This window comes from Malaclemys terrapin, chromosome 5 (assembly GCF_027887155.1).
Source record: "Malaclemys terrapin pileata isolate rMalTer1 chromosome 5, rMalTer1.hap1, whole genome shotgun sequence".
In the NCBI taxonomy this organism is placed as follows: Eukaryota; Metazoa; Chordata; order Testudines; family Emydidae; genus Malaclemys; species Malaclemys terrapin.
Genome location: NC_071509.1, coordinates 57,429,353 through 57,451,422, shown reverse-complemented (window position 1 = coordinate 57,451,422; position 22,070 = coordinate 57,429,353). Strand labels below are relative to the sequence as shown.

Here is a 22,070-nt window from a genome sequence, read left to right as displayed (position 1 = left end):
AAAGAGAACTGGATAAATTCATGGAGGTTAAGTCCATTAATGGCTATTAGCCAGGATGGCTAAGGAATGGTGTCTCTAGCCTCTGTTTGTTAGAAGGTGGTGATGGACGGCAGGAGGGAGATGACTTGATCATTGCCTGTTAGGTTCACTCCCTTTGGGGCACCTGGCATTGGCCACTGTCGGTGGACAGGATACTGGGCTGGATGGACCTTTGGTCTGAGCCAGTACGGCCATTCTTATGTTCTTTCAGCAGAGTAAAAGTAGAAATGACAGAAGCAAATGAACAGGATTACTTGGGTGTGTAAATGGGACCCTGACCCTCCAGCTGGATCTGTGTGGGTGGATCTTTGAGTAAAACAGGAAGAATATAAAAATAAACGCACAAACATTTTGGTAAACCATGACTTTGCACTGAATGATAGGCATCAGAGTTTACTTTATTTATTATTTGTATTACCATAGCACCTAGGAGCCCAAGTCTTGGAGCAGGACCCAACTGTGCTGGGCATTATATAAACATAGAACAAAAACAGTCTCTACCCAAGGGGCTTACAATCTAAGTAATAAATAGTGTTGTTTTTCTAGCCTTTACATTGTATTATTTCTGTAATCATTCCAAAAAGAGTCAATTTTTAAAGACCACAGCTAAAATTTTCAAAAGTGCCTATGTCCCATTGACTTTCAGTGAGACTTTTGAAAATTTTACCCTAAGCACCTAAGGGCCTAAGTTACTTTTTAAAATATTACCCCAAAACTGAAGTTAAAAAGATACTTTCAGTAGACTAGGCCCAGAAATTAGATATTGCAAAAAATATTTTCTCAAATCCTAACACTGATAGAAATGTCTTGTTTTAAAATAAATTAAATGAAGACATTTTCATCTGAATGTAAATTTCTCTTGCTGTATTTGCCAACCAAACACGGTTGAATATTGCTAGGATGTAAAAACCTATATGGGAAACTGACTAGAAATAAGTAATTTATTTTCACTGAGTGAAGTGAAAAAAAGCAACAAAATATGTTGTCTAAAATGATTTTTTTTAACCTCTATCCATTTTAATAAGTTAAGATCTTAGTAACGAAGGTCTGGAAATATGCAATTTAAAAAAATTAAAACTCTGTTTGAAGTAGAAGCCAGTAAAATACTAACATTTTGGAGTCTCTTGTTTATACTAAATTACTTTACTTTGTCTTTTATTTTGTGTGCCAGCATTTACAATTGAACCATTTAAAAATCTAATTTATTGGTCCTCTCTCCTTATCTTTTTGAAGTAGTTGAACATAAAATGGTAAAGGTGCAAGTTTGCTTTAGTTGTAGTTCTTGTTAATGTTTCAAGAACAGGTTTTACAGGCAGCGTTTGCATAGTCAGATGCCATACCTATTCCTAAATGTGTTGATTTTTAATAAAATTCTAGTAATTTAGTCCACTTTTGCAGGGAAGTTTTCATTCTGATAAGAAGCCTTGTGTGTAAAAAGAACAGCTAGCCTCCAGCCTCAGAGGGGAGCTGCCATAATTGGACAAAAAAGTTAGTTGCTCTTAGCAAGCCTTATTTTAGCATTAAATTCAATGACCAGATCCTCAGCTTGCATAAATCCTTGTAGCTCTATTCAAGTAAATGGAACTATGACAATTTATACTGTGCTGAGACTCTGGCCCTATATATTTTAAAATATTTATGCATTTTTAATAAATGAAAGTCCTGATTTTAATTGTACTTTGAAAAAGTGTATTTCATATTTTATATTTTGAACATGGGCTGTAAAGTTTGATGTTAAAGGCAATTTTGAATGGGTTTTCTTGAAGAAATATACACACACAATCAAGATGGCAACGAGAACAAGTTATGCAAATACATTCTGCTTTAAAATACAAAAGATTAGTAGTTTTCAGAGATTCTCACAATATTGTTGCACATTAAAATGTAATTGTGTAGATTATGGTGTTACTTTGTCTGCGCTATTAGACATATCTAGAAATAGATGCAAAACTTAAGAATGTTATATATGCAAAATGGAAGCACTAGCTTCATGTTGCGTGTGAAATTATTGTAATGATTTTTATATGTAAAATATGACTGTTTTAGACACCCATCTTTATAGAGCAGTTCCCACTTGTATGCCTTACAGTGCTTGGAACTTTGGTTTAGTCATTTTCATTGTAAATGTGTGTGTTGTAGCATTATACTAGCCTGATGAAAAATACTTAAAAAAAATAAACTGCAACTGTTGCATGTTGTTGATTCACATTAGTGCATTAAAGAGAGGCTTGCTCACATAACTTTGTAACATAATGCTTAGGAAATTCAAGAGGCATATCAATTGGAATGAGAGATTTTTTCCCCCATATTCTCCTACATCAGCTAGCCATTATCTCCATTTTTGCAGAAAACGGACATGACCACTATTATGAAATCCTATTTTAGTCACCCTAGAACTTTTGCATGACTACTCTGTAATTTGAGACACAACACAATGAGTGTGATGGGAAGAAGAAAGAAATTAAAATAACCACGTAATATAGGTTAAGTGTTTATGGTGGCAGATGGTTCTAACAGTGAAATCCTGTTGATCTCAATGGGAATGAGGGCATTGATTTTACTGGGGCCAGGATTTCACCTATCTTTAATTTAATAATAATAATAAAAAAAATCCCTAAACGCTGGTATCATTGGTTGTCTGACTTTTTTTTCCAACCAGGATTTGGAGTGGAAATTTGAAGGGGCGGGTTGGCAATTTCACAGATTAATTCATAAGTAATTCATTTCTACACTCAGAGGCTGCATGGAGATGGCATGGGAGAAGCGGACAAAAAGAGGAATGATTGGGCATTAGTGGTGGAGTACACAACATGGTAAAAAACAACAGACAATTGGGAAAGGCTTTGAAGGTGAGATGAAGAAATTTGAACTAGCTGGCTCAAAACCAGAGGCAGGCAATGCAGGTTTTTAAAATAATCAAGGAGAGGAATTATGTGGTCAGAGCCACCAGCAAGAAAAAGAATGCTAGAAGCCATATTTTCAGTGGATGGGGCGAGAAGGTAGAAAGCAATGCTGGTTCGTGAGGCTGGAGATGAGGGTGCACTAGTCCAGATGGGCGATGAGGAGGGCCTGAACTAGGTTCAGTGGTGTCGAGAGACATGCACTCATGTCAGTTTGATAACGAGAAGGCAGGAGTTGGAGTCTGTGGGGGACAAAGCACAAGGAGTTGAAAAAATAACCCCCAATTACAAGGCTACATGACGAGGAAGAATGGTGCCTGCAGTGATTAGAGGCTTGGTCTTCAGTCAAGAGTTAACTTGGGCTCTAATTTGGCTGTTGCCTTTAACCTTGCTGCTCTCCACAAAACCCTCTCAGCCAAGCATGATGTTGATTTACATCAGAGCAAGCTGACTAGTCCTGGGATATAGGCTAAAGCCTTTGTGCTATTTACACATTGGTTAGTAACCTGCCAGTTTTGCAGGGAGTATGCAGGCCACACCACTCAAGTGCTTATAGCCCTGCACTGCCTTCCCACAATTCACTGGGAAGGAATCATAGTGACTTGGCTTACTGCAGCACTAAGAACTATGGGCTATATCCCCAGGAGTTCTGGCACATTCCATGGGTGAGTGTAGTACTAATGTGGACCCAGTAACTTGGGTGTGGCCACTCACACGTGGCTAGCCTGGGTGCTGATGACCTAGGTTGCCATGAAGACATAACCAGAGATGGGGTACATACAACAAAAGATAAGCAATTCAATTTTAAACTAAACGTTGCTAAGTTGCCAGCAGAAGAAAAAATGTCAGATCAACTCTAATTTAGATCTTCTCCAAGCAGAGCTTCAGGTTTTTTTGTTTAAGATACAAAGGATGTACACTGGAGGAAAATCCAATGAGGCATTTGTTTATTCAGCACTTATGAGGATGGAGCCCAGATACGTTTTTTTCTTTCTAGTAGCTGGCAGTATTTGTCGCCTTCATTTACTCAACTTTCATCAGCTGCTGCATGCACTGTAGTTTCCACAGACACATACAGAGGGCTATATGATGCATCTTAACTTCTCTAACAAAGGACAAAAGCTATAAATTGTCTTGATCTTTAAAGGCAGGTCAGATGTGTCATTTACAAGGGCGATAAAGAGAGCTATGAAAGCCAATAATTTTGACCATTGATTAACACCATAGTACTAGCCACTCCTCAGCTGAAACTAGTTTCTGAAGGAAGCACGGGGAGTTGATGGTGTCAAGACTTAAGAGGGACAGAGTAATTCAGTACAGAGGGCTGGGCATGTTGGCTCTGAGTATTTATCCCAGTATCAGGCTGGCTTCCACATTCACTGGTTGTGTGGGAGAAGCTTCCCAGTGCCATTATCTGAGCACCAGCCACAGGGATACAAAACAGCCTGTCCAGCACTGACTATATTACAACTAATAGCAATTAAGAAACATGATAAATGGTTCCAATTTCACTAAGAGGTCCTGCAGTCAGAGTACATGGTATCCACATGGTAGGTAAAGGACTAGCAGATTGATTATTTTAAAAAGCTTTATTTATAGAGTTTCACATATTACAATGTACACTAGTCAGTCCGGTACATATACACAACTACCTTAAACTTTCTCCCCCAAGGTTTATAGTCAGACTTACTTTTGAGCCTCAAGGGACATATTCCTAGGTCTTTAAAAGGAAACAATAATGAAGACTGGTAAGAAACGGTTGCTTGCCCTGACTGTTTCTAACCTGTTTTTGGCCAAGTTCCAAAGTGGTACAGCTATAGGAGCATCTGAAGAGCAAAAAACCATGTGATTAATTCCAAACCTGTTTATAAAATGGTTATGCAACTGACCCAGCTAGTAACTTACAATCTGCTTATATGTAATAAAGTCTGCTGCTCATAGTGCTGGTGAAATTTGATAGTTATCAACCTCACTTTAGAATAAAAGAATGTGAAACAGATTGGGAAGTATATGGCAGATGTTAAAATGGCCCCTTTCAAGAGTGTGTAATCCCAGTGGGAGATCTTGTCAGCCAGCTATTGTTGTATACAAGACATTCCCAAAGGAACGTATTTGACTTCGCTGCTTTATACTGCAGGTGGAAGAAATCTTTTCAATATATGAAGTGTTATGACCCCTACACAGAGAATTCAGCTCTGCATGTCAGCTGTCAGTTGATCCAAAGGAGAAGGATAGAGATTTACATTAAATACAAAAAATGTTACTGCTGAGATGGAAGTTAATATAAGGTAATTACCATTAAACAGCAGTAAATAGAGAAATTAAATCAGTTACTGCAGTACAGACGTAACCAACTAAAGTAGAGGAATACTGATGACAAATTGGGTCCTCTGTTCCTAATTTGCAAATTACTGAACTGAATATTTTCTGAATATCACCGTTTTTCACTTGGTGTAACACATCTGTATATACTTTGGCACAAAGTGTGAGGCTATGCAGTGCAGGCTGTCAACAGGCATTAGTCTGTCTGTCTTCTCTAATACTGTATTAAGCATTTCCTAAAGTTTCATTAGGCCTAGAACATGCAATATTATAGAAAACAGACTTTCCATAGGCCCAACAGCAGCCTTCATGTTCCAGCACTCTCAATGGGACAGCTATTTCAGAGTGGAGTTGCAGTAAATCTACTTAATGTACATGCACTAAAAGGGAAGGGAAGAGGGAAATTGTGAGCTACTTATTGTTTTGAAAGCCACACCCACATACTTTCATTAATCAGTGTGTAGAACATACTCTGAGGGCTACAAAAGAACGTAATATTTGGTGCAGGTGCAAAAAATAAAATAAAATAAAAAAGTTTCAGGTCAGCCTGAAACAAAAATGTTTTGCAATTATCAGCAAACTAATATAAAAAAAAGTAGAGTGTCAATCTAAAACATTTAAGTTTAGATTGAGGGTTTTTAAAAATAAAATTGAGGGAAATTCAAAAATATTTTTCTTAAACAAAAGTTGAATCATTTAACTTTCAAAAATGCTGAAGTTAACTGTTTCAACATCTCTGATGGGTGCCCCTTTCCAATTGACCAATCCAAATTCACCAGTTGTTTTAGCTGATCCAAATCTGCATTTTTCAGCAAAAAAAATATTTGAGGCAAAACTTCTCCCAGCTGTACATTTTAATGTTCAAATGTTTTTTTGAGGATTAAAATGTACAAGTCATCTTTAAGGGTAATGCTTTAATTGGTACAAGGAATATAATCATCATGTAGTCTCTCACTTGCCTAATACCTCTCATCCTGTAAGATCTCTATCTGGTTTACAAACTGAAACTATGCTCAGGGATCACTTTGCCCACCACCATATTAGCAGCTGTTTAAAACAGCACACCACAGTATAGAGCACAGAGAATAAGTTTTCCTAAATAAAACTGCCAGGTAACTATATGAATATAAAAAGCACCCATCAATGTAATTTAGGTAAAAAGAATATTACCCCATTTGAAATTTGGACAGCATATATGGGTTAATATTCCTACACTTGTAAGAAGTGCTAATGGATCTTTACTGACTACAAAGAGTCAGATTTAAGTTTTACCTCAAGCCCCCAAAAAACCAGCATTTCCAGGAACACAGTGGCTATATTAACACAATGCTGGAAGCATTCAATTCAGTACTGACTTAAAGGTTTCCTACCAGTAGGTGTCACTCTAACCTCTAAGTACTGACCTTGTCTAACCCTGTTTAGCTTGTCGGATTTGACAGGATTAAGTAGTGTAGCTGCAGACTCAAGATCATGAAAAAAGTTCTCTTTTCAGAAAGTCTAATGCATTTCCACCCTGCTTCTCTTCACCTTTTCAGAAGAGGTGTGGGGAAGAGAGAGAACAATATCAAGATTCCTGAAGAAAGTTACAACTATGATAGAAATAAAACAGAATTGCAGTAACTAACTCTATCCCAAAATTCAGGATGTAGCAAATGTATCTATTTCTCTAGAATCTGTATTTTCACTTCATGACTCAATTCAGTGGCAAGACAGACTAGAACATTTAAAAAAAAAAAAAGTACTTAGGGTTGCATTTTTCACCTGTAGAACTTTGTTTGTAATTTGCAGTTCATGCATATTAAATATATATCCCCTCCCCTAAAAGGAAGCGCACCTGACAAACAGGTCTAGTGATCAAAGGACAAAGATCTAGAAATCACCAGATAAGGGTTCCATTCATGGCCCTTACCATGACTCACTGCACAGCCACTGAAAAGTCAGTTTCCTTGTATATTAAATCCAGGTAACTACCACCTCACAAGGGAAGTGAGAATTAAATTAAAGCTTGTAAAGTGCTTTGAGTTCCTCAGATGAAAGACAATAAACACCACCAAAATTATGTAAAAAGGTGGCCTGATTTTTTTTTTATGTTGTGCAACAACAAATTCCTTTGGTTTTGCTTAAAATGAAAGATGATGTCTGGCTGAAAGCTCTGTAGCTAGTTACAGTGATGGGTGCCTTGTCACTTCAGAATGAAGAGTCCATTTGTACTCTTAGTATAATAGATAGTATATTTACAGACTGCTGGTATAATATTTTTCCAAAGCATCTGTTCCTTAAACTGATTCTACTTATTCAACAGGATGCAGGCAACGTTTAATTTGATATTATTTGAAATAAAAATAAACTGGTGTTGATTTTTGGCATCAAGGAAGGGAAGTCTGATATTTCACTGACAATTATAAAAAGCGTTACCAATCTCCTCCCCACAAAGTTCATCATCCTCAAGAGTCTTCATAAAGTAACCCAAGCAAATGTTTCAAATTCAAAATACAAAAGGTATGAATTATGTTTTATAAAATGTACAAAGCTAGCCAAAGTTACATGTTTAGATATTTAATCTCTAAAGAATGGCAGGATAGCAGCAGGAACTTAAATATGGTAAGGACTATCAACAATAAATACAAGAAATATTAGTGCAAAGATTGCAATAGAAGGATTTCTTGAATAAAATGAGAATATAAAGAGTCATTCTAATTTGTACAAAACAGTCCCAGCACTGTATACAATCTGTTCTATAAATACAACCATTTATGATGAAATGCTTATTTGCAAATAGGTGTTAGAAAATGTGCTTTGTTGGGTTTGTTCACTCTTCTCTTGGCAGGTCTAGTTTGCAGGAAAGTCTATGAAGACAAAAATTTCTATAATTAGACAGTTTAACCTCCTAAAAAGCTATTTTGCAGCTCCTTCCCTCCCTCCAGTTACAGATACATATTTCAGGAAGTAGATGTTCTCCCCAACCCACACTTTTTGAAAATACCAACTATTTCCTTCCTTTGTATAGAAACAGACAAACAAGGAATTTTGACTTGAAATTGATCTACATCAAGAAATGTTATGGGAAATACTAATAATGTTAACATGACAATTTGCAGTTAATAAATATAGAGTAAGTGCTATGAAGGTAATGCAAAGTGTGTGGAAGTTTGCCTTCATGCAGCAGTTTACCTATAGTGGAGCATGAAATTGGCTGTGCATTGTTATTGCCTGTTGAAGTTTCTCCTCTTTGGCTCGTCTACAGTGGCAAATCTAAAACACAAACAAAGTGGACCAGTTAGCTCTGAAAAGAATAACCTACTATGTTTCATTTTTGTATTCTATACACCTAATCCCTATTTCTTTCTTTTTTAGTTCAAAAGTTGCCTATTTCATGGAATCTTAAGAGAGACTGACCTGTGGACCACTTCCCTACCAGCAATTCCACCAAAATTCACTCATATTTGCAAGAACACTCCTGAAGCAGTTGCTTATGTAGAAAAGTAATTAGGGAAATATTTACAGTATCATTAGATGACTTTACTATGATTTATCTGCAGGAAACAAGAACAGAGACCTGCATGTGCAGTGATCAGGAACCATATTTTAAGACTATCAATTTTAATTATTCTCTATTATTTCATCCTTAAAGAGTTAAGGAAATTTAAAAGTTATGAGGTTGAGACTCTTAACATAGCACATTATTCTACATATCCTGTCTCTTCCTTACCCCTCTTAAAACTGCCCAACTGGTTTTCTTCCTTATTTCTGTGCAAGAATGGGAGGACAATACTATATGTGGGAGAAATCACAGAAATGTAGTACTAGAAGGGACCTAAATAGATCATCTAGTCCAGTCCGCTGCACTGAGTCAGGACTAAGTATTACCTGGCTCACTCAAAGATACATCTCATTGCTTTTGCTCAAAAAATGGGATGGAAGGTTACATTTCATCATGCATACACATTTCTGTCCACCTTGTAACAATGACATTATGTCTCATTGACAAAAAAAAAACAAAACAAAAAACAGTGCACCCTCCCCCTTTACAGTTTAGCGCGCGCACACACACACACACACACACACAAAAATATATATATGTGCTAAACTGTAAAGGGGGAGGGTGCACGGTTTTTTTTTTTTTTTTTGGTCAATGAGACATAATATATATATATACACACACAGAGAGCAAAGTAAGTTAAAGGGTCACTGCTATCGGAGTGTGGCAAAACCACAGGAGATGCAAGGCTCTGTCACAAAGCACCTTCTAAGATTAGGGGAACTGGGCATAATAAAAAGGAGTATATAGAAGGCACATACAAGAATAAGCTAGAGTTCAAGTACGTGAGAGTGAATTTACAAAACTACAAACCATTTCTAATGTTACTGACAAGCTATATAAGACATGTTGCCATCTTGGAAGAATCAGCATAATTAGTTAAGACTTTTAAGAAGTGTGCAGCAGGTCACAGAATCCAGCATTCTGAATCACAGAATTGCTCCACTCTTAAAAGTGATAAATACTGGTTTCATACACCCCACTTGTACAATTAATTTCAGCTCGAGAGTATACTACATACAGTTCTCTTTTCCATGAAGCTACTAAGAAAGTCATCTATTTCCATTTTTCCTTCCAAGAAATCTTCTGCAATAGTGTCAGACTCCTCTTCGGCTTCATGAGCAGCTACTTTCAGTCTGGCCTGCAAAGCACTGGAACTGCAACTCTGAGGAAAAAAAGTTTCCTGCTAATGTTAAATGATCATTGAAAACCATGTTTATTTTACACAAGATAGATAAAGGAATGCATGAAAACAGCTTATGGGTGTGGGAGAGAACATTACTGTAGTATCTTAAAATTAAGACTGCTAAGCAACTTAGAAATTTGCCACCTACAGGAATCAGTGAATGTTTAAATTGATAAAAAAAAATCTAGACGGGAACACAGAATGAAGACGACATTTGGCAGAGTAACTGATTTGGGCTGACTTACCCTTACACCTGTGCAGAGCTCCACTGATTTCAGTGATACTGTGTGTGTTTGTTAAAGCCCACCCTCACAGATCTGACTGCAGGGTCCCCAAGGCCTTTGAGATCACTGTTTCTAGAAGTCATTATTAAAAGATGCTCTAAAGCAAAATATAAAAAGTAATCAATAGGCTTCACACTTGAAGTTCACGCCAGAAACTTAAGGACTGGTCATGAACCCGAGTAAGTGGAGCCAGGTGAAAGTACAAAATCTTTATAATCATGGCTTTCAGCTACCTTTGGAATACAACTGACTGAATAATTTAGTTTACTTTTTCTAGGAGGAATCCTGTTCAAAAAATAGTTTATTCTTCTAGTCCCAGCAACATGCTTGTAGCTGTAAATTGGTATCTATGTGAAACAAAATAACTGAATGCATCAAGACAAAGGGAAATTTAAGCTGAACATACTGGTATTTTTCCTGACTAAACACCAATTTGACAAAGAAGAAAAGTTTTATGCCAGCTCAAAACCAACTTTTCAGCTAACCAACTCCTGTCACCTTTTCTTTATCCAGCTAGGCTCAAAGCCAATTACGCTGGCCACATCTCTATTTTTGTAACACACTTTAGCTGCACTTGAAAATAGTCAAGTCTTGTTAAACTGTGATACTGATATTATTAAGTGAGAATGACTTACTTATAGTTGGTACTTTTATACATATTATGTGGAGATCTAAGCTGGACTTTGGCCCTGGTGTTCTTTCCCCTGAGGTAAGTTTATAGTGCCTGGTCTAGAACTCTTAGCTAGGTTTTAACTGTGTTCTTGATTTTATCATCTAGTCTGTTACAACTCCTCTCATCACAATGAAGAGTTTGATTAAATCATCTTGCTAACTGGCTTAGTTAATGAATTTTTTTTTTTGGTCAATCTCTCTCCCCAATACCTGCCATTGACCAAATTTGTCAGGAACAATTCTAATGGCACCATCACTCAGCATCTGACAGATTTTTTGCTACTGTACCACTGAATGTGAAATAGAATCTTGGTTGTACTACCACCTTCTGTTTTGTTTTTAAGCTAACTTTACACCTAAGAACCGACTGCAACAGAAATATTACATAGCTCCACTTTACTCAAATCATGGGAGCCATGCACACTAACATAAAAACAGAATCTGGCCAGAAGAATATTCTTTAAAATTTTTATTATACTTTTGTCCATAATTTGTAGAATGTTATTCAAAAGACAACATGAAAATAAAGTTATACCTCACTAAGCTCATGCTGCCTTTGCATCTTCTTCTCAAAGGTGGCTTTCATCTGAGTAAGCTGTTCATACTAGGGGGGGAAAAATATTTCTTAAAAACAACGAACATTTCAGCTATTTCTTTTCCAGAAAATTTATTTTTATTCACTTACTTTATCCAGCACTGTTTGCCTTTTCGCCTCTAGACTGGGTTCCAACAGTAAATTTTTTTCTGTAAAATAAATAAGCTGTTTAATTTTAAGAGACTACGGTTCTGAAAACACACCCATAGTTATAAATATGTTGAAGTCTTACTTGCTAACTCTTCAATGCTTTTCACTAAGTCATCTTTATCCATTATGATTTGCTTCAGCTGGGGCAGATTCACAAACTGTTCCAGCAAAATATCCTCCTGCTCGTTCATATCTGTCAGCTGTGGTATACTGGATTAAAAAAAGAAAAGGATATACAGCAAAAGGCCAATCAAAAATGAAACCTAGCAACTTATTGGGGATTTTTTTTCCTCCAGCAAAGAAGCCATGTTGTTTTATATTTTCTTGCACTGGACGCTACCATCTGCAGTGGACAGGCTTTGAAAGGTGGTGTATTAGTGCCTTTAGTTTCAATCTTTACTTCCTTACTGTGCTCCTGAATGTGTTATCTAGTTCTGATGCAACACAATTTGAGAAATTAGACTAGAAACATAATATTGTTGGCAAATTCTGGAGCCCTATGGAAAAGTTTAGGAGATGATTCATTGAGTCCACATTTCTCTTTAGTCATCTTGGAAGGCTCAGATTTGCTGGTAAAGTTTCTTAAAAATAAGAAAAAACCAAATGAACCCTCTTTGCTATATATAAATATATGCTACTAGTGCTTACAAGCCTCATATATAAACTGCTTGTTGACAGCCTGCATAACTTTTGACACACCCTTAAGAAGGAATTCTCTGTTTCCAGAGACCCTCAGAATCTGTTGTTCATCCTGCCAAACCTGGAAATGTATAGGAAAGGTCAACTGATTTGCATTCTACAAGAAAGAGTTTTTGGTTTAGTCAACTATTACAACAGGGGTTAAGAGTAGGACATCAGAAGGTGAGCAAATCCATTATCTGAGACTAATTTAATTGAGGAGTCCATTTCTTTCAGACAGATATATCTGGCTTGGGAGGCTGTTTTAAAAGCCTGAAGGAAATTCTCCAGTGAAGGCTAACTGTTAATGCCTTGCCACAGCTTAAAATAACAGTCAGTCAGTCAAGTGGAAGTGTCTGTGAGTATCTATGCAGTATGGATAAATGTTTATTGTAACAGCAAGTATTTACAATTCAAGTTATAAATATTCACAAAAGTGGAAGTCTTTTCTATGGGGGGACTGCTGTATGCTGCCTTAATACAGTATATGCCTTCCTGCCTTTTTTTTGTGACTCTCTTTTTCCAGATGTTACACTTATTGGGTGCCTGGTGAAGCACAGGAAAACAGTTTGAAGGACACAGCAAGAGACTCTTCTATAGTTTGTCAGAGTAATGTAAGACAGCATTTACCTTTAGTTCCCAATATATTTTCCTATTAAAAAATCCTGAGCAAGAAAAAAAACTGAGTTAATAAAAGATATGTAGCAACCTACAGAAATTAAGGAAGTCATGGTAAATATGAGTACTGTTTTCTTCTAATGAAACTTTTTGGTGGTTATCTAGCAACAAGAAAAAAAAAAATCTTTTCCAGTTGAAGTAGTAATTGTCATATGCATTACCACAAAGTAACTACTTCTCTCTCCAAGATCTTACCTTAATTCTGAGAGCTCTGGAAATGCATCAGGAACATCAGGCATCTTGTAAGTGAAGCCATTCTGGCCCACCTGAACAGAAGTTTAAAAGCATTATTTAAACTTTGAATAGTAATTTCTTTCTTTTGCTTCTAATCCCATCTAAAAAGCCCTTGCCATAGCGAGAATGGTTGCCTCAGCACACATCTGCCCTGAGAAGGATTTATATTCAATGTCTGGACTAGCTCTGAGGGATGTAGGTGTTAACTGCTTAAATGTTAAATCTCACTACACATACAAACCTGTAATAGTGCTTCTGTTGTTGGAACAGGTAATGGTAGGTCTGTGATCAAGCCATAGGATGGAGCAGCGGGTTTGTCTGTAGTGTAACCTGAGTCAGCAACTGGCACAGAAGCTATAGATCTATTTGTTTCTTGTGGGGGGTATGGAGGAAGAAACGGAAAACCCTGAGGAGTATAAGGAGGCATTCCAGCTGGTTTACTGTAAAGACTAAACAAAAAATTTACCATCAGCAACTAATTGTTTACTGTTCATTTATGATATTTTAATAATACATCTGAAATTACTAGCACACATGCAAGGTACTCAGTTGTTGAGCTTTTGAAGTAGTACACAAGTATTTATCTCAAAAGTAATAATAAAAGTGAGAATAATAAAAATGATAATTCTGCGAGAGATACTTTACCGTATGTTGCTATTTATACAATAATACTTAGAAAGCTTTTCACAATGAAGTAAGTTCAATTCTCTCTCTATCCTGGTAAAGAGTTGAAAAACAAAGTTATATACTCTCAGATTTGATGTAGAGCCAATTGCAAATGTGAACTCAAGTTTTATGCTTCTCAGAAGTTTGCGAAAACATCAATTTAAACCTGGTTTCCACTAAGAAGCCCTTAAAAAAAACTGAGTTGAAATGTCTATTAGGGTTTGTTCACCCTACAAAACTTAAGCGCATCAGCAACAGATAAAGCTTTTAAGCAGTTTCTGAAGTGATTAACTTTTTAAAATTCAAAATTGCATATGACATTGCTTGTCAGTGTTCAATAGTTTCTGAAGTATGGACAAGGCTATAGTGTCTAGGGCCTGCTGTGCATATTTTAATCTAATTATCTATTTGACAGATTCTCAAATGAATTAAAGTTTGGGAGTTTCAGATCCTGAAGTCATCAGCAGGGCATCCAGGAACAAACAACTGCTTACAGGAATCATTGCCTGAAATGCTTGTTTTGCTATTGATACACATTTATTAATCTTCAGAAACATAAAAGCACTAAAGTCAAATTAACATGCTAATACAGGAAAGCCAACTATATTTATCATTTTAAAATTGACCCTAAGTGGACAGATCCAGGCCTATCAATTGGCTGAATTATACATTTCCAGTCTGAAATAAAACCATTTTTTGAACTTTTTGCCTCTCCTCCAACTAATTTACATACTAATTATTTCCAGCTTGTTCCTTGACATACAGTTACATTCATACATTTCCTAAGAAAATCTAAAGATGAATCTGGAAATTACTCGTCCAGGTTTTGCATACACTTGAAAATGGTCCGATATCTCAATTTTACCTTTATGTATACTTACTATGGAAATGATGTTGAGCTAGGAGCCAAAACTGGAGGATTCTTCCAAAACTCATCCAGTAAGCTCTGAATAATTTTTCCAAGGTCAGAGTGCATTGTGAACTGGTAGAGAACAAAATCTATATTATATTTAGCACTCCCCTAAAGTACCAAAGAAGCTCAACAAAAAAGAAGTGCATGATTTCTTTTGAATGCAATTGTGATGTTACTGACATAAACTGTGACCGTATAGATAATTTTTGCAACCAAGGTCATATAGTGGCACCAAATCTTGTACAAAGGAGGTTAAATAAGGTGTCTATGACATGGTTATGATTTGCTGATTATGATTCTGCTATCTGTACTCGTGTATCATTTTTGTATTTAAAGTTATAAGTATTGGCTCTAAACTGTCTGTATTTCAAACTTGTGCTATGCTTCTGGGTGACACCCAGACAATTTGGCATCAGCACTGCCTAGCCTGCTTGATGGCCCATTAAGGACCATCAGCTATACAACTGACCCATTGAGAGAAGGCAGATACACCTTGTAACTCAGCAAGGCATGCAGGGACATGTCTATGGACAGAACTCTAAGGTTTTTCCATGCCATGCGCTGGGTAGTTTGTTTTTGGAACAAAGGAAGCACAGGCCACGTGGCAAGAGACTATAAAAGGCAGCTGCAAATCCTCCCTCTTGTCTTCAATCCTGCTTCTTACCTCTGGAGGAACTTTCCTACACTGAAGCTCTGAACAAAGAACTGAATGACCCATCCCAGCTGTGGATGTACTCCAGAGACTTGATTTGAACCTGCAGTTTATTCCATCACTGCTACAAGCCTGAACCAAGAACTTTGCCATTACTGTATGTAATTGATTCAATTTAACCAATTTTAACTCATCTATATTTCTTTCTTTTATGAATAAACCTTTAGATTTTAGATTCTAAAGAATTGGCAATAGTGTGATTTGTGGGTAAGATCTGACTTATATATTGATCTGGGGCTTGGTCCTTTGGGAGCAGGAGAACCTTTTTTCTTTTACTGAGGTATTGGTTTTCATAACCATTCGTCCTCATAACGAGTGGCACTGGTGGTGATAATGGGAAACTGGAGTGTCTAAGGGAATTGCTTGTATGACTTATGGTTAGCCAGTGGAGTGAGACCGAAGTCCTCTCTGTTTGCCGGGTTTGGTGTGCCTTAATAGTAAAGGAAACCCCGCCTTGGGCTGTAACTGCCCTGTTCTAAGCAATTTGTCCTGAATTGATACTCTCAGTTGTGTCCCGCCAGAGGCTGCATCGTTACAGCAATATCATATGAATATGCCTAAACATGAGCTATAACTCATGTATAATTGCATCCACATTAGAAGGTTGTGTAACAGTACAGAAACAGATAGCTAATGTGGTAACTCAAAATGTGTGTAAACAAGCCCTTAGGGTTTTTAATAAGTCATTTCTTTACGAGTTGAAGTCTCCTGAGCTGTGAGTGGGTGCTGGAAATCTACGTATATGTTCCATTATCAGATATGGGTTATCTATATATGAAATTGTTTGATAGAAAGATGACTAAACAGACCTAATGCTCATCTGAAAGCTCAATAAGTTAACACAATCTGAAATAAAAAGCCATTCAAAGAGTCAAAAGTACAAAATTGGCTCTGTTATTTCAAAGTATCCAAAAATGACAGTGGAAAATTCTTTCTAGGAAATTCCCATAATGAACTGTAGTAAAACAACTCCGATATATACCTGGTCTGGCAGAGAAAACAAATGAAAGACATGTTATTTGGGATAGCTAACATCTTTAAGACCTGCTTAGTGTTGCATGCATCAGTAAATTGCAAAGTAATCTAATTTTAGATTACAACAATTTCACAACAAAGCAGGAAGACATCTTTGCAAATCAGAATTAAGTCACAACACATGGTACTATCCATATTTAAGAAACCCTACAATAACCGTCCAAGTCACTGAAGCTTACAGTAGTGCAACAGAAGTTGTTCTGAATGATTAGTAAGGAATATTGTCTGTTTCTTTGTTTTTACACAAAGCACATATAGATTAAGTTTTGTATTCCTAGTAATTTGTTGTCAGATGTACTAGAGAAGTCAGAGTGCTACATATATAAAATCTGTTATATAACCGTTAGGGAAATTATACATACATTGCTTATTAATGGACATGCCACATACACTCCTTGTTTGTCCATTAAGTGATGTCTTATTGGCGGGAAAACACTGATCACCGGTTTTTCTTGAGGAAACTGAGGAGGAAGCAAGCTGTAAACACAAAAATACTTTATTATTATTGGCATTTTTAACTGTCTGTGATAAACTTGTCTTATTAGAAATCTGTTGCATTAAGAAAAAATATCAGATACTTCTACTTCCTAACAGGAAAAACTATGCAGACAGAGAGAGGTGCATAAGAGGGATTTTACTTCAGATATATGTTATTAAATTTGTGGAAAAAAAAGAGTCAGCAATGAGTCAGTAATACGAATGGTGACCTCTTTGAATACTTCTTTTCTGGGATCAGATCAGTTTAAATAGCAGGAAAAAAAACTGCATGATGTCTCTTCAATAAAAGGAACAGAATGTTAATCAGAATGTTAAATGGTACTGAGGAGGGCAATTGGACTCAGAAAAGGAGAGAGCAGATTGTATTCTCAAGTGCTGCTAAATAGGCTTAAATACCTCCATGGTGTTTTGCGATATACAAACTTCGGGCTTGCTTACAACAGGAGACACACTGCAGCAAGCCAGGGTGTGAATCTACAGCTTGCATTGTGGACCCTCCAATGCACTAAAAGTTTGGAAATGCACTTATACATACTCCTGTTTCAAACAGCAGCATGTGAAAGTACACTATGGAACTTTTAGTGCACTGGAACAGGGTCTACACAGGACATTACCATGTGGCAAGCTAGTGTGCCACAGATGCACACCCTGGCTTGCCACTAATGTCCCATGTAGACAAGCCCTTGGAGAGAAAAGGGCGATGCCCTGGGAACCACAGGAGAATTAGCCTATGTGACCAGGAACCAGAGCAAATGCTCTAGACTAAAGCAGTAAAAATGTGCAACTAGAACAGCCTAGGGTGCCAGAGACCATAGCATGCAAATTCAGAGGAAACACTGTAAAAAACTCAATTTAGAAAATATGAATGAAATAATGATCTTGTATGACTGATGTTGTAGTACAGAGAATAAAGAGAATTAAAGAAAAGTTTCTATTAGTTAGTAATTCAATTCAAACTTTAGAAACTGCTTGCCATTTTATGTGACTTAGCTTCTTGCTGAAAAAATGTAGGCTTGCTTTGGAACGGAGCCTGAAAATATGACATGTGCTTAACTTTGAGCATTTACTAGTACAGTAAAGATAAGCACATCTGTAAGCATTTGCAGGAATGGGGCCTTAAGTTTTATTATTGTTACTATTTACAAGGAAAGATTTTAAGTTCCTAAAGTTGTGTTTAAGTAGATCTTGCGCTACTCACACGTTAATATTAATTGTCAGGTTGTTTACGGTGAATGGCAACCTATATTCCACATCTTTCTGTATTTCGGCAATGCTATAAAGGAAAAAATTGTTAGAGTCCAATTAATAATAAGTACAACATTCACAAGCTTACAGACATTACTTTGATTTGTTTTTCTACTATACTTGTTAAAAATGAATGAAAACAAATTGTTGCAATTACTTAATATCTTCACAGAATGCTGACCTAGATAAATTTAAAAAGAGAAGGACGGTTGTGAATTTTTAAGACACATGACTGCCGGCAGTGTACATAAAGGCACTAGAAAAATCCAGGCTTTGTAAATTTAATGTCATCTCCATTTCCCCAAAACGTAATTAATCCTTCTAATTGCAAAGATAATCTTCATACTATGAACAGATTCCTGGTTGCCTTTGTTTCAGTGTGTAGCCAGGCAGACTGAAACAACAAGACTAATGGCTTGTCTACACCATGCAGCTTTTAATGACAAGGCTGTGTCGACACAACCTTGTCGCTAAAAGTCAGCATGTGCAAACGCTCTTTGTCAGTACTTTGTCAGCACTTTTGCCAACAAAATACTTCCAGTCCTGTGAGTGGCATTAGCTTTGTCGGCAGGAGGGCGCTGCGTCAGCAAAACTTTTGTCTTTTGCGGGGGGGCTTTTTAAAGTACCCATGAAAGACAAAAGTTTTGTCGACAACTTTGCAGTGTAGACATATCCTAAGAAGAGTGTGAACTTCTTGTCCTAGTTTATGATAAATTAAATACCCACTTCATCAATTCACTGAAACTTTTCCTATTAGCCTGTCAAAAGTGATGTGCTATGGCTTTGGCATAATAGATGAATTTTACATAGCATATTTTATCTGTAGTTGAAGTGTTATACATGAGCTACGTGAGCTAGCTATAGAAAGAGTCAGTCTTGCACAGTTGTGTTACAGTTTATTTTAAGAGTTATTAAAATTTAATCTAGTACGATAAACCCATAGCATGTCATTTTTGACAGACTAACAGGGGAAAGTGAAATACACACATATATAAAAGACACTTTCAAACTGGAAGTCATATTTAAAACAAAATGTCTTACTTGTGTTGCTAAAAGTATCTTGTTTGCTAATAAAAGAAGGTTATTCATCTTTTGTTATTGCACTACCACCACTATAATGTAAATTGATTAGTCACTCTGACCTGTTTCTAGTTAGTTTCACTTTCAGGTTCTCAGACACAGGAACTGTGTGCTTCAGTGTTCAGATTATAAATAACAAAGAAATGTTTACAGACAAAACAGTCATTCCTGTAGAAACTGCACAGATATTAATAGAAAAGTCTGCAATTTGGGGGATAAACAATCACACGCTCCAAGATCTTCTTTAGGGGACAGAGCAGTGATACTCACTGAAGGGCCACTATTTAATCAAGTGGAATCTCATCATGAAACAAGTAATTGTAAAAGATGTTCTGAAACTGTGTTTGACAGTTGACAATTGCAACATTCTCATTGTTGGCCTCCGAAACATACGCACAGCATGCCTTTAGTCCATATAAAGTGCAGCCAAAAACTCATCTTCACTGCCCATCAATTTAATTATGCAACTCCCCATAATGGGTCGCTATCTACTATCACATGGAAATTAAGCTTCTCACCACTTCAAATCTCTGTAATTTTGCTCCTTCTGTGTCAGGCTTTGTACTGTTCTTTGTTCCCTCTCCACTCCCCATTTGCTGCCTTCAGCTGGATATTACTTTCCTTCCTCCCCATGGCCCCTCCAGCTGTATCGGGGGCACTGAGGGGCTGGGAGAAAGGCTGCGGGTTCCAAGCACAGCACCAAGGTCCGGGTCCAGGCTGCAAGCTGCTGCCCGGCCCCGCACAGCAGCAGGGTCGGGCTGTGGGCTCCCCGCCCGGCATTGCAGAGAGGCAGGGTTGGGCTATGGGGTCCCAGATGCCTCCCCCATGACTCCACGCAGTGGCAGGCTCAGGCTCCGGGGTCCTGGCTGCTCCTCCCCACCCCTGACTCTGCACAGCGGCAGGGTCGGAGTCTGGGGTTCTGGCTGCCCCCTGACCCTGCGCAGCAGCAGAGTCTGAGATCCCTGCCCTGTGTTCTGCTCTTGGCCCCACTCTGTGGAGGGGTCCTGGGCGGAGAGCGCTGGGTATAGGGGTTTGGGAGAGGGGGACTAGGTGGGGGGTACCGTGGTTCTCAACCTGAAGCCCAGGTAACACTTTATGGGCTGCATATGCAGCCCACAGTAATAAACAGGTTGAAAACCACTGTTATAGCCAATTGTATCTGGAGGTTTGGGCTGTCAATTGCATTCTAAATCCCACAACTGTGTAAAATTAATAGATTTTAAGCTTAAAAGGATCCCTTAGACCATCGGGGTTGACCTCCTCTGTAATACAGACCATGGAATTTCATGGTTACCCCTGTGTTGAGGCCAAATAACTTGTGTTTGACTAAATTTTATCTTCTAGAAAGGCATATAGTCTTGATCTGAACCCATCCACCACTTTCCCTTGGGAATTTATTTCAAAAGTTGATCACTTTCACTGTGAATATGTCCTACTTTTACTTTGAGACACTGATTCTTGTTATACCTTTCACCACTAAGCAGAAGAGCCCTTTAGTTCCAGGTACCTGTGAAGGTACTAATACATCAGGACCATGATGCCTCACAATCTTCTCTTTGATAAGAGAACAAACTGAGTGTTAAATTTTGCACTGCAAGACTTTGTCACAGTAGGAGGGTTTTGCAAAACCCACCAGTGTGGAGGCATTCATATCTGTACAAAAATGTCCACACTAATGCAGCTTAGGTTTAAGAGAATAAATTATACTTTTATAAACAGATGTGCTAGTCCAACTACCTCCACATTACGGCTTTCGTAAGTGTCACAACTTTAGTCACTTTTGTTATGTTTTTGCATCAATATGACAAGAGGAAACAGATACCACTCATCTAAATTAGCAACAACATTCAATTAGTTACTTTTTATTCATGAACAGCCAAAATAAAGGAGGGCACAGCTAGTCCCCTGCATCGTTGACGGAACCGCTTAAGGATTAATTGGAGGGAGGGTCCATCCTTTACAGATGTGCAAAGGCAGGAAGGGAATAAGGATGCACGTTTGCCACAGAATCTAGCACTACCCCTGGCGATGATGCAGGAGAAGGAACCCCACGCTTGCCTCTGGTGGCCCAGGTGGACTTCGCAGGGCTCACAGTCACAGAACGGCTCTCTGCACCGCCGGACTCGCCAGCCCGCGGGGCGGCGCCGAGTAACACTGGGGCGGTGGCTGCTCTCGGGCTTCCCGGAGACAGAAGCAGACGCAGCCCGTAGTGGAATCAGCACGGGGGGCAGGGGGGAGAGACAGGTACCGCCGGAGGGGAAAGGGGGGGGGGGAGGCAGGGCAGCCCGGGAGGGAAATAACGGGGGAGGCTCCGGAGTGATTCGCCCCCCCCCCCCCGTTAGTGACTCCCGCCCACCCCGCCGGTCACTCACGCGGAATGGGCGCTGCGCAGGGACTCAATCTGCCGCTGCTTCTGCTGCTGGAGGCTGGTGAGGGCGGGGAGCGGGGCCGCGGGGGACGAGGAGGAGCCGCCGCCCTTGGACAGGGGGAACAGCCAGTTCATCCTCCCCGCGGCGCCCGGGCCACCCAGCTCCCGCCGCCCCGAGGGGGAGAACGCAGCGCTGCCCGGCCGCTGGCGGGGCCGGTTTCGGTACCCTCAGCCCCGGGCTCTGCTTGGAAACAGGAAGTAAGGAGCGCGAGCCACC

At 38.4% G+C, this 22,070-nt stretch overlaps 1 protein-coding gene across 1 annotated transcript; it reads right to left on the bottom strand.

Moving 5' to 3' along the window:
* Positions 1-416: 416 nt before the first annotated feature.
* Positions 417-22,053, bottom strand: VPS37A (VPS37A subunit of ESCRT-I). Its single transcript, XM_054029862.1, has 12 exons — positions 21,798-22,053; positions 18,299-18,373; positions 16,965-17,079; positions 14,824-14,924; positions 13,518-13,725; positions 13,238-13,308; positions 11,769-11,896; positions 11,627-11,685; positions 11,477-11,545; positions 9,821-9,964; positions 8,433-8,513; positions 417-8,107 (listed from the first exon to the last, which is right to left on the bottom strand). The coding sequence occupies exons 1-11, from the start codon at positions 21,926-21,928 to the stop codon at positions 8,433-8,435; spliced, it is 1,182 nt and encodes a 393-aa protein (XP_053885837.1). The 5' UTR covers positions 21,929-22,053; the 3' UTR covers positions 417-8,107.
* Between the last annotated feature and the right edge of the window lie 17 nt (positions 22,054-22,070).